Source organism: Notamacropus eugenii, chromosome 2 (genome assembly GCF_028372415.1).
Source record: "Notamacropus eugenii isolate mMacEug1 chromosome 2, mMacEug1.pri_v2, whole genome shotgun sequence".
In the NCBI taxonomy this organism is placed as follows: domain Eukaryota; kingdom Metazoa; phylum Chordata; class Mammalia; order Diprotodontia; family Macropodidae; genus Notamacropus; species Notamacropus eugenii.
In genome coordinates, this window is record NC_092873.1 from 277,000,023 (window position 1) to 277,013,546 (window position 13,524).

General features: G+C 35.0%; 1 protein-coding gene across 3 annotated transcripts in view; it reads left to right on the forward strand.

Moving 5' to 3' along the window:
- CDC14A (cell division cycle 14A) overlaps positions 1-12,391 on the forward strand; it is a 238,305-nt gene extending 225,914 nt beyond the window's left edge. For 2 of the 3 annotated variants that reach the window (XM_072644131.1, XM_072644135.1), the window contains one exon: positions 12,106-12,391. In XM_072644131.1, the coding sequence (XP_072500232.1) occupies positions 12,106-12,117 (12 nt within the window). In that variant the 3' untranslated portion in view covers positions 12,118-12,391. Of the gene's footprint in view, positions 1-4,983; positions 7,013-12,105 lie in introns of those variants that run through there. The other variant, XM_072644130.1, reaches the window with a different exon arrangement.
- Positions 12,392-13,524: the final 1,133 nt, after the last annotated feature.

A 13,524-nucleotide genomic window follows, 5' to 3' on the forward strand; every position in this document is an offset into this window, starting at 1 on the left:
TGTTTGATTGTTTTCATCATTATTACTTAATTTAGCAAATATTTATTAAACACATACTGTGTGCCAGGCACTGTGCTAGCTGCTGGGGAAATAAAAAAAAAATAACCCAGCAACAACTAATCCTCGCTCTTGTTACTAGATGGAAACAACATGTGCACAGAAAATAAATACTAAATATATACAGAAATGGGGTTGGGGTAGAGGAGATGGGGAAATGGGCCATCATGTTAGGAGGTAGTACTTAAGCCAAGCCTGGAACAGAGTTAAGGTATCCCACATTCCAAAATGATAAGGGGAGCAACCTGTACAGAGGCATTAAGGCAGAACTATGTAGAGGAAAGAACAGATAGGCTTCTCTGGCTAGAATGTGGAGAGAGACAGAGAGAGTGTGTAGTATGAAATTAAAGTTAGTCTGAAAAGAGGGGCTTCAGATGACAGATTTTTGTGTTTGATCCTAGAGGCAATAGGAAGTTTCGACAGGAGGGGAATGATGTGCTCAGATCTATGTTTTAAGAATATCAATTTGGCAACTGTATAGAATATGAGGAAGGAGAGGCTGGAACAGGGAGACTCTAGGATGATGGTCAAGATGAGATTGATGATGGCCTGAACTAAGATGGTGACTGATGGAGAAAAGAGAAGCGGATGGATGAAGGAAATAGTGTGAATCTGCTTTAAACTCCTTACTGCAGTATTCATCCCAACTGCCAAATAAATGGTGATATTCTATTTTGGGGACTAAAATTGCAAGATGATAAGCATGTAAAAATATCACCTTTTCAATTAATAACAAAAGCACCAATCCTCAGTTCTCTTCTTATTGCTGTAATTATTGTTGCTGCACATTTTTTTCCTAACTCAGATGAATTTGTTATCAAGTTACAGCAGCGATATTGCCCTGTTGGGAAAGTATAAGAAAATCTTTACTAACCAGAACACTTAAGACTGGCTTGTGTATTTCCTGAAAGTTTCCTTTTGGGCAAACTAAAGGGTTAGAAATCCGTATTTGTTTTTTTTCCTTGTTCATGTAGATTCAGACCAACTCAGTAAAACACTTACTGATCTTTTTTAAATTTTTCTAAACTTTATTGACTTTCTGCCTTAATAAATACAAGATTCCAAATATTTACTTTTTTTTTTATTAAATGAGATTTTACATTGCCATGGAGTCATCACTGTAAATGCCAATTTTCATTTTATTGTGGATGGAGGGCATTTATCTGAATATTACATTCGTCCCAAACATAACTTGGCTGTTATTTTTTAAAATCTCTGATTTTTAGCAACTTTTCTTACAAAAATAAGAGTTCCCCAAAGAAAACTCAGTCATTTGAAGTTCTGGTGGGATTTGGTTTAATTGAGTCCTTACTGTACAGTGCAGAAGACTGTAGAAAAGAAGGGAGATACAATTTTTGTTATTCCTTAGAATACATGCTCCTTGAGAGCAGTTTCATTCTTAAACAATATCCTTAGCATCTAGTACAGTTTTCACAGGCATTTAAGAAGTGTTTGCTTACTGAATATTATTATCATCATAATGAATATAATCATCCTAACCGATAACTATTCAAAACTCCTTTTTAAAAAAATTCTTTAAAACTCATATTTTTGGTATCCGTTTTAAGTTGCTGACAGCTTGTCATTTATTTTTATTACAATTCCATATTACTATTATATTACAGTATCATGTTAAAATATTACAATTATGTTTCTGTATTACAATAATATAATATTACAATTCTATAATATTACCAAAATTTCCTCAGTCATTTGTGAAATGTTTTCTATGGCCAGGAAACCTGCCTGAGGCTTTTTGTGGGGGAAAATTGTTATTAAATTTTTCTTTGAAGTATATTATTGAAGACCGGTTGGCTGCCTTGTTTGTCTTTCAGGCCTCCCACTGCTTGTGTTGTATACCTGAAAGTGCTGATTTGGGGCCCTCTCCATTTCTGTAATTGTGGCCTAGTGGGAATGGAAGTGGACCCCTTTAATGGAAGTCTTTTGTGTGAACTTAGGATTTTTAAAATTTATCTCATGCCATTGTACTCAGCTACTGCTTCTTTACTGAAAAGCCCAAAAGAAGTATGTGTTTGATTTTAAAACTCTGAGATACTCTAGGCCTTTCTTCACATATTAACAATAAATTCTTCCCTAACGACTCCCAACCCATTACCCTAATGGAAATAGCAGTAGCTAAGTGGGAAAGAAACTGAGAAAACCAAATTTTTTTTGGAATTTAAATCAAAGACTGAATCTGGCATAAAGTAGTCTAGTTAGAATCACTTGTTGAAGTCCTTTTCTGTTTTCTGTCCCCTAAGTTTCACATTGCATTGAGTCTTGCAGAGAGGATGGCACGTACTCTTTGGAAATTCGTGTGACATTATGCCAAATAAAGACTTTCTTTTCTTTAAGGAGAGAAGAAGCTAATGAATCAGTATATGGCTAATGGAAACCTTTGACGTTCTATCAGCTGTGTGTTTTATTTTCTAGCTTAATGTTTTGACAACCACTGGATGTTAAATGTCACTATTTAATAAGGGACACTTGCTGAGTCATCTGTGATTTTTCTGAAAAAGAAATCTTAAGTGTTCATTGAGAATTTATGGCTATTTACAGATAAAGACAGAAATAAAAATAATCCACGCTGAATGAACTTGAATTTGAGAAGTGAGCTTGGGAGGGCTCTTTTGGCTTTTTTTTTTTTTTTGAATGAATATCAGAGATGTAGAAACCACTTAACAGTGGATTTTTATAATCATAAAAAAGGAATAAAATATTTTAAAGAAGCCATGACTCACGTATCACACATGAGTCTTCTATGAAGTTGGAAAAACCAGATTTCTTGTACTGTCCACTACTTCTGTGCTAGTTGATAGAATGTCAAAGATTTTCACTAGCCATATACTTCTTCATTAACTTTGGTTGGAATATACCCTCTGCTTTGCCAGCCTTTCCCCTCCCTTATCCTAAAAGCTCTTGAAAGCCAGTCTTTCTCAATATAGACAAGAAAGGAAGCAGCATTGGATCAATTGTGTCTCAAGTTGTAGCTTCACCATCTGCCTTTTATTGGCCACCCCTCGCTCTTTCCTCTCTCTTCATACTAGTAACAAGATAGTCATTTAGGTACTCACTTAAGGTTGGCACATTTCTCTGGGTCTTTATTGATCTTGTTGTCCTCTCTCAGCTTATACATATCTGCAGGGCAAAGGTCACATCTGTTTATTTCCACAACACAATGTGTCAAAAGGTGTGTTTTGGGAATGATAAGGAAGGACCATACCTTCCTTACAGTCCCCTTTTCCCCCAGCACAGTGCAGAAATTGAGCTGCTATCTCTGGGTACAACAGACTTCCTTTGAAGCTCTGACTTTTATTCTTGTTCATTAGGGATTGCTGCCAAGGTCACTACTATTTATGCTTCCTTTGCCCTTTACCCCCTCTTCCTACCCTTCACCCCCCTCCCCTAATCTGTATTCTTCCCCCCTCTTCTTGGAAACTAGTGAGACAGTCACCTCGTTGGGAATCTGTGCCTTCCAATATGGAATCCTTCTGTAGTGGCAATCTTGGGTATACTGTTCATGACTACTGCCTTCAGCAGCTGTACCCAAGCTGATTTATAAATGTATAAATATGCTATGGAATACAGAAAGTACATAAGCAGTGCTGTATCAGAAATTAAGGACTTTTCTTTCTGTGTTTATTGGTATCCAGAATTGTGGTTTAACAGAGACTCTAATGTTTTTGTTATTATTAACGTTTGTCATACTAGGTTCTTTCTGTTCCAATCCAAACTCTCAATTGTTAAATTTTATTTTGGAGATAGGTCTTGATTTTATGGGAGAATTATACATTATACAGGTGAATTAAACAAAATGAGTGAAATTTTTTGAGTTTTCTGAAGCTTTTTTTTTTTAAGGACAGCATGTATTAATTTATAAGATTCTTAGGAAAACAGCAAGTTATTTTTTTTAACGATATCTCTGTAGGTAACAAAATGATGGAATATTATCTTGTAATCCATAATAACCTTACAGGGTTGTGAGTATAGAATGCTTTGTTAGCTTTATTAAGATGCATTAATGAAGTATAACATCATTTCTAATTGAATTCAGCACCTTTTTCAGACGTGACTATTGGAACGTAGAAAGTGTATCTGGTGTTAGAAAGGAGAAGAAACTTTTACCAAAATATTAGGTTTGATGAATTTAGGGACACATTTGGTAACAGTTCGCTTTTGAACAAAGGACTGTATCTATGTTGTTTTGTTGCTAAAAGAAAACTACTTGGAAAACTCTCTATCCATCTTTGTATTTTTCCTGTTGTCCAATGTTCTCTGTTTCCTCTTTTGCTTGATTTGCTGTTTTGTTCCTACTCATTTTTGTGTCTCATTATCTAATCTCACCACTGTGCACTAGGCATTCTGATAGAATTCAGAATAATTGTACAGTTCTCCTATGTAAACCCTTTCCCCTCACTGGATCAGGTTTAAGAAATGGTGGCATTTTATTTAGATACTTTTCTTGGAAACATTTTACAGAGTGTCTATTAAGAGAGAAAAGCCTTAAAGTATAAAATCAAAAAGTTGCTAATTACTTTGATTAGAAGTAGTATTGTTGAGCTATATTGAATTACATTAGAAATACATTTTTTTCCCCAAGAGATATTTGTCATTTAATTGTATTTAAATGTTGGTTGTGATATTGAAGTAAAATAACATTTAGAAATGTTTTGCCTTCTTTTCACTTTCTAAGTTGTGATTTAATTCTGAAATTTATTTTACCCATTTAACCATGAAATTGGTTCACTATATATTAAAGACATCTGCTTAACTTATCCCCCCATCTTTCTATTTTTTACAAAAGCTTATTATGAAGTAAAAAAATAAGACTCCCTCGGTTTGAAGGTAGAGGTTGCTTGAATGCACAGTTGGAAGTTTTTGCTGACTTTTCATTTTAACAAAGGTTTATGTTTCTCCTCTGCACAGTCCCTTCAGTCTGAATATGTTCAGTACTAAAGCCTTGCTGCTTCGATGAAAGCTGCTCAGCCCTTAGAAACTCACTTCTTCATGAGGAGGAACAATGTTGAGGGAAAGAAACTGCTCACTGGGAGGAGATCTCTGCATTCTTAACCTTAAAATTAAAGAAGGCCCTCAGATCAGACCTCAAGGAGAGACTTGAAACCAGAAAGCTCTGGTTAATGACTACTGTAAATGCACTGAATTTATGTTTATGGATGTTAATGATTCTGTCGGTGTGTCTTTTAAAAGGAATTTTTCATGTTGAGCCTGGTGATTTGAAGGATTATTTTAAATGTATTTTGGTAATACACTTGTTATTACATTTCTGTACAGTGTTATATTATGTATGTATTGTCAAGCTAAAGACTATTTTGGTAAATTTATAAATATGTAATTGTATAAAGATTAGAATATATTTTGATTTAGATTCTCTTGCTATTTGCTACCAAAAATATGTATTTTGAACTTACTAGGATGATTTTGTCTATGATGAATAAATATTTTCTCATAATAAAAAAAGGATGTAGGAGAAAAGAACAGAAGGAAAAGAATGATTTTATGGACCCACTATAAATACTATACAACCAGTTCAGTCCTCATTTAAACAGTTTAGTTTCTAGACTGTCACTATCAAATGAATACAGTTGGTTGGTATGGTGCCAGTTTTTCTTTTTCTCTCTGTTCCTTTGGATGCTCCCCTATTCATTTTCTGTGCATTTTAATGTTCCTTGTCTTTTAAGCGTCACATCTGGCTATTGATGAAAGCTAACTAAACATTCCTCCTTGAAACAAATCTCTATTAGACAACAATGGAACATTCCCAGAACTTTACATTTAAATTTTTTTTCAAAGGATATATTTCTAGGTTAGACTTCACTTCCAGTATATGAGTTTGTTGCTGCCTGTAGTTAGTCATATGTGTTCTCTCAGTAGCTTTACATCACAAAAGGACAAAAATTCACAAGATGCTGCTATTCATAATTTCATTAAAGAAGCATTTTTAAGAGTGTAAGAGCCTTGATGCAGATTTGGACATGCTAGCATCATAATTTTTAAGTGATCATTAATTTTCTAACAATTTTCTTTTATAAGACTAATCATGCATTTATTTATCAGTATCCCTAGACAGTATTGCTTTGGAAAAAAACAACCATGGTCCCTAAATGCTGTTTTTGCTGTACTAGCTAGCACGAGAAGTGTTAGCGAGAAAGGTTCATAGTACTTTATTCCAATCCTCGGGATTGATCCTACTGTATTTGGTAGGATGTTGCATATGAATAGTACTTATATCAACAAAATACCCAGGTCTTATCGTACTTGAAAAAAAAAATCATAGAAATAAGTGTTGGAATCTGGTTAGCTTAGTTTAGCCCATATAGACTGAATAAAAATGAATAGACTGCAGGATCAAGTCATTGTTTTAAACTGGATCAGAAAGGAATCATTAATTTGCAGAAGTAAAAGTGAAAAAAATTGTGAATAGCTTTTTTTAAATAGAAAAAAGTGTCTTAGATTATTTATATGTTATTGTCAAAATAATCAGTGAATGAGTACAGGAAGGTACATATATATATATCAATTTTATGTGAATTATTGAAGAAAATCCATTCATATCACAATTTGCTGTGGGGGGGAGAAAAATTATGTTGACAGCTTTGGTCTGTGAACAGTGATTTGTGTGCAGCTATATTAAAATGACTGTAAAGCTGACTACTGTAAATGCCCATGTTGTATGTGTGTATAGGAGTCATTTGTATCTGCATATGTGTATGTGTCTTAATATTATTTGTACACATGTGCATACATAGACACACCAAAAAGTATGTGTACATAGTATAGAAAATATAGAACAAAATAATTCTATTCCAATTATAAAAAATGTTTGACATGTATTTTGTTATGAATAGCATACCTTCAAAGCTATATTTTGTTGTATTTTGAAGTGTAGATAAATACATTGCTAATAAATAATAAAAAGTTTTATCCATTTAAATCATTCCCTGCCTCTTATAATTTAAATGTGTTTGCTTTCTAGGCCCCGATACCTTGGTGTTTCTCTGGAATTTTAATTTTCATTCAGTCTAGGCTGACAATTACTAAAAATTTCAGTTATATGCTTTAATTTTTACTATTTCCAATAATTAACCTTTTGGGAGGCTAATGACAGAGTGGGTAGAGGGCTGCATCCCAGATCTTGGAATCAAAAAAACCTAGGTTCAAGTCAGGTCTCTAACACACGTTAACTTTCTAACCTTAGGCAAGTGACTTAATCCAGTCAATGCCCTAGGAACCTCTCTAAGACTGTTCATTTCCATACAGTTGCTGATTTGCATCAGTGGAGGAAGCTTTCACTTGGGAAGCTGACTGCCATGGTGAGACCACAGGCCTCATCCTAATCACTAATGTTGTACATGTACAACGTGTGTGTGTGTGTGTGTGGGGGGGGGGATGGCTGTTACTCTTAAACTTTATATTTTATAATATGTTTTATTATTGGAATTTTTATTATGTTTTTACTGTACAAGCTTTCATAAAAGTCAAATAGACTCAAACTGCAATTATTTTCCATTTTCTGTCTGCCATTATCAGGCTTACCCTTTTGAGTCATTTCTGTCATCAGAACTAGCCCCAGTGGAAAATAGAGCCACAGGGAAAGAATTGATTTTCTACTGGCCTGACCATTTTTCAATTTTATAATGTATTTGTCAAATCAGAGACTGTGTGACTACAAAAAAGTATCCATTAAGGAAAAAGCAGAGTAACTTTGGGAGGGGGGTCATTGTACAAGTGTTCCCCCTTTGGAGGAGTTAGTTTGCCTGTTTTATTGAGTTCTACATTATCTTAATTTGGGGGATAGCCAGAACAGGGGAAGTGGTGGGAAAGATAGGCTTTATCTTTCTTACCTCTTATTTTCCTGGTTTCTAAGGAAGAAAACAGGTCCAGCTAATGACAGTTTATCTGTCAGCCGGCCACTCTAAACATCTCGCCAGACAATGGTGGATGAGTTAAATACTTGGGGGTTGGTAAAAGCAGTACATAAAAAATAATAGAAAGGGTTAAAATAACTGACTTGAACCTGTGTAAAAATAGAACAAATGTAAAAAAAGAAAGAAATCTGGGTCCTTCTGATTTAGAGTCTGTCAGAGGAGTAGGCATTCTGTGTCTTCCTACAAGTTCAGAATTTTTGTTGCAAAAGAAACTAAACCAACAGTTTTGTAGGAATTAAGTTTGCATAGTTTCAAACAGATGGGCTTTGAATGATGCATCAGTCTCTAAGCAGATTCCAGAGAAGCTACTCAGCTTGGTTTACCTGCAGTTCTTTTTTTTTTAAAAAAACTTTTAATTTAAATTTTTAAAATTTTAATTTCTAAATTTTCTCCCTCCCTCCACACCCTCTGCCATCTATTGAGGAGGGAAGTCATGATATTCATTTTACATATATATATATATATATATATATATATATATATATATATATATATATATATATATATATATAGTCATGTAAAATATTACCAACATGAGCCATGTTGTGAAAAAAAAAAAAGAAAAAGTGGGAAAAAAGTACGCTTCAATCTGTATTCAGAGTTCATCAGATCTCTCTGCAGGTAGATAGCATTTTTCATCATGAGTCTTTTGGAATTGTTGTAGATCAATTGTATTGATCAGAGTAGCTAACTATCACAGTGGATCATCATTACACTTACTGCTATTACTGTCTATAATGTTCTCCTCCTGCTCACCCTACTTTGCATCAACTCATGTAAGTCTCCCTGGTCTTCATCACTTCTCATAGCACAATAGTGTTCCATCACAATCATATGCCACAACTTGTTCAGTCATTCCCCAGTTAATGGGCATCCCTTCAGTTTCCAAAAAGAGGTGCTATAAATAGGTTTAACTTCAATTTTAACAGAATTAAAACATTTTCGTTATTTTCTAGATGCTATATAAATTTAATTTTTGAATATGAATTTCATTTGTGAGCCTTCCTCTAAATTGTTCTAATCGTATCAGTGGTATATGATCCTTCTTTAGTCAGTTGCTATAGTACAAGTTGGATGGTTTTTCATAATGACTCACATTATATTGAATGGAATTATAGAACAGAAGAGATCTGAGACATTTTATCCAGCTCTCTACCCATTTTGTGAATGAATTCTTTCTACCACTATCCTCTGTCCTTTGATAATGCACAGCCATTTTAATGGAAAGAGTAATGGTATCTATAGAATTAAGAGTTTTCTTTTTAGATCATACAACAAAATTTGGATAACAGAACATATCAGTCTACCCTCAGGAGATTAAGGATATTTCTAATTATAGTATGAAGTTTCACATAAGATAAAGTATTTTTATTTACATGTAGTTTGCACGTAGAATACACATCGGATCCAAAGGAAAGTAGAAAATAATTGTATAAAATTATTTTGAACTGAATTAAAATGTTAATATATTCCTACCCAGTTCCTTCTCTATGGAATGAATTATGTTAATCAGACCAAGGAGGAAAAACAACTTTTATAAGAAGCATAAAACCTTTATTAAAAGTTCAGATGGAAACTAATATTGGGTAACCTAAGAAGCTTCTAATTAGTAGCTAACTATCAAGCTGCTAAAAAAAAAAGTTTAACTGACTTTTCAGCAATCTACTTGAAGCTATTTAAGCTTTTATTGTTTATTTTTTTTAGAGGGGTTAGGTGTGGGAAGGGCATTAACCTAGACAATTTAATTGTTTAGTTTTGGTCCACATATATCACTGTCGTTTCTGGAGCTGTTCCAAGCATTTCTAAGAAGTAGGGATGCAAGGGGAAAATTAGGGAGCATATTAACTAGGGTAAAGACTTTAGGTTCCACAGACTTCAGTTGAAAAGTTCACTTCATTGCCTCCAAACGACACTTTCTCACAAACATAAAACCAAAGAACAGGAGTAGAATTTGTTTGGGAAAGTATATGTTTATATATGTATGTATATATGTATGTAAATATAGATATAGAGAAACATATCCAGACTTAATTGTAGCCTTCTGGGCAGGGAGGGGAGGAGAGGCAGGGAGGAAAAAAGAACAAAGAAATGCCCAGCAGAGAACAAAATAAAACTTACAGGGAAGCAAAGAAAAGATGGACAGTTCTCAACACAACATGTACTATTTATCATACAGGTTTTCTTGAAATGAGAATGTATTCTTACATACATTGAATCCTCTCTTATGTTTTGTTGTGCACATGACATGCTTTTTTTCTTTCTTACTTTGTATTTAAGTTCCAATATTTAACTTTAGGATGCATTTTTGTTTCTTTTCTTTATTCTGTGTTTGTGTTCTGGCCTTTGAGTCTAAAATAGAAAATGAATAAAAAAGAATGAAGGGCAAATAAAAAAAATGACACTTCCCATGTTATTAAATATAAAAAGCAAAAATGTGGAAATTTGGGAAAGTTGGAAACAGCAAATTAGGAAGTATGCGCAGATGTAAGAAAGTTTTGTTAGGATGTCAGGCTGCTATGAAAATAGGGCATCTCTCATGCAGTGATGTCTCAGGAACACATATGTGGAATCTTAATAACTCATCTGATTCCAGCTAGCACAATAAACCTGAAAGAGCGAGAATTTTAAAACTGGGAATTGGAGAAAGGAGCCTTCTCTTTTGCTCCCCCCTCAAAAAAAAATTAATGCAGTGCTAGATGTAAGAGTTTAATTGGCCAGAAGTCAGAAAGTTCAGTTTTTAGGTTTCCACAGCAACCTTACCTGCCTCCTTTGTTTTGAATTACAATACAGACCTTTTTGCATGCTTACACAACACTGAGCAACAATCATTAGAAGAAATTTTAAGATGATTTTTATTCTTCAAAATGAATGTAGAAATCAATGGGGTACAATTCAGTTTATCAATAACACTTTCTGGTTTCAGTAGAAGTGCATCATTTCTTAATTAATATACCTGCTATACACTAATTTTAGGACCCTACTCAGTAAGAAATTTTTATAAAACATGTAATTTTAAATTGGCTGCACTTGGTAACCTAACATGTGCAATGTATTTTACACCTTCCTGCATGTATTTGCATGTGAAACAAGACTTTCTTCTTCTGTATATGTTATTTGTCCATTGTTTTCAAAGAGGACCAGATTTTTTTATATATACTTCTGTAAATCTGTATGTATGTCTACATACACATACATACACGATATACATATATACAAACACAAATAAATAGAAACCACATGGTCCCTTCTCTCTTACTGTTCCCATTTTAATGCAGTTTTGAGGCCATACACTTCAAGGATCTCTACTTCTTATATTTGATTTCAACCTTTTGTTCAAGTTTTCTCTTTTTTTCCTCAAGTTCTTTGGCAGTCGGGTGCTGCATGCATCCAATTTTTATCATCAGTACTGGGTATTTAGTAGGGCCTTAGAGAAAGACACTAAATAACTCATGGATTAGACCTAGAAGCTTGAGAAAAGTGAGATTTTTCATTTAACCAAATACGGTCTCAGATGTTTTCCTGCATGAGTTGAGATTTTATGGAAGATTTTAAATGAAATGTTTGTCTTGGTTAGGGGTGGCTCGATGGGAGGCTCTATCAGGGAATATGCGATTGCATGTTGCAGTCTTGTAAGAAGAGTCAGATTGAAGTGGGAGGAGAAAGGTCTTTGAGTAGATTTATTGGTCTATAGTGAAGCAAGCAGGTAAGAAAAAAGGGCCTGAAGAGGTGATATGTGAGATTATATGACTTAGCTGAGAAAATAGAATCTGCTGCTGTGGGATACCTTTGTGGGAGGGAAAAGGATTTTATATGGAAGGTAACTTTTACTCTTTGGATTGACTAGAGGGTGAAGTTGAATAAGTCTGTGGTAGATTATTTGGGACTTGACCAATAAATTGGTTATGACTGATATGCTCAGTTTATAAAAAGCATGGTACTCATCATAAGCTGAATTTGATACCTCGCCTCTCTGTTCCATAGTCAGCTTGTATATCCTAGTCACAAAGGGGACCTGGTGAGACCTTGTGAATCCTTAAGTGCTACTGGAAAGATAAACTCTAGTATTTGCCTTACTGATGGTAGATCATCTTCATATACACAGGCTATCACATGACAAATGCCGAACCAGGAATTTGGCTTTGAGGATAGAAAGGATGAATCTTGAAGACGTCATGGAGGACAAAGGATCACCATGTTGCGACATCCAGGTGAAAGGAGAGAGAAAAGAAGAGGACACTACTCTTCTTCCAAACCTGGGAATGATAATGGAGCTACCTGTTTATAGAGACTGGGAAAGTTGAGTGTGGGGCTAGCAAACCACAAGGAGGTGGAGGAGGGAATCTGGGTCTATTTGTCCTAATTAAACCCCCCCCAAAAAGCCCCCAAAACACAATATCATGATTTGTCTTCTTGGCAAGGAATCAGACAGTAGGGAGAGCAGAACATGCTTCAAACCATGTGATTCCACCTTCCACTGTGTCTACACTTGAGATTCTGTTTCCTGAGAGATGAAAATGACAATGTTCATATTCTGTGCATTCAGCCATGTTAAATCTTCCCTGTATCTTTCTAACATGAATGCTGCACAAATCAATGCATGTGCATATGACATCTCATGGGAGAATGCTGCATTTGGGTATTAGATCATTCAAGATGATTTCCAGAGTTGAAACTTAGTTGGAAAAAAATGACAGCCTAGACCCTTGGTCATGACAAACAATCAAGAAATATTTCTTGAGCCCTGTAGCATACAAGGCAAGGCATTGTACTAGGCACTGTGACTCCTACTCTCCTTGAGTAGCTTATAGTGTAGCGAGGGTAGACCAGAGGTAAGTATGTGAATAATGAAATAACAATCCCAGGATTAAATAGCAGTTCAAGACCGCAACATAATATCTGTCAGAAAGTAGGAAATAACCTAATAACCAAATGGATGGTGCAAGGATTCAGAGGAAGGACAGAGCACTGGCAGGTGGGGTGAAGATTTCATTGAGGAGATAAGATTTTAAATGACTAGATAAGGGTCTCAACAGTCCAAGGAGAGCAGGTAATGACAACAATTTGAACAAGGATAGAGAATTGATTCAAGGCAATAGGCATTTATTGAGTGTCTATCAGATACAACATACTGTGCTAGTCGTGGATACAAAGACACAATGGAAGCAACTTTTGCTTCACACTAGTATCACACTAGAGAAATGCAGTGTGTACAAAAAAGTAAAGACAAAACCTATACAAATATTTGGGCAGACGGTGTTAGGGAGAGCACTCACAACTGGGGATGTCAGTGTGCCATCTCTAGGACAAAGCACTTGCACTGAGCTTTGAAGGGATCCAGGATGAATCAGGGAGGTAAGGATGGTGTGTATTCTAGGCATGGAGACAGTCGGTGCAAAGGCGCTGAGATGGGGCTGCAGAATGAGACATAAGGGAAATAGCAAGTGGTCTAGTCTGACTGGAGTACAGAGTTTATTAAATCTGAAAAGATGGGGTAGAACCAGGGTTTGAAGGCATTTAGAAA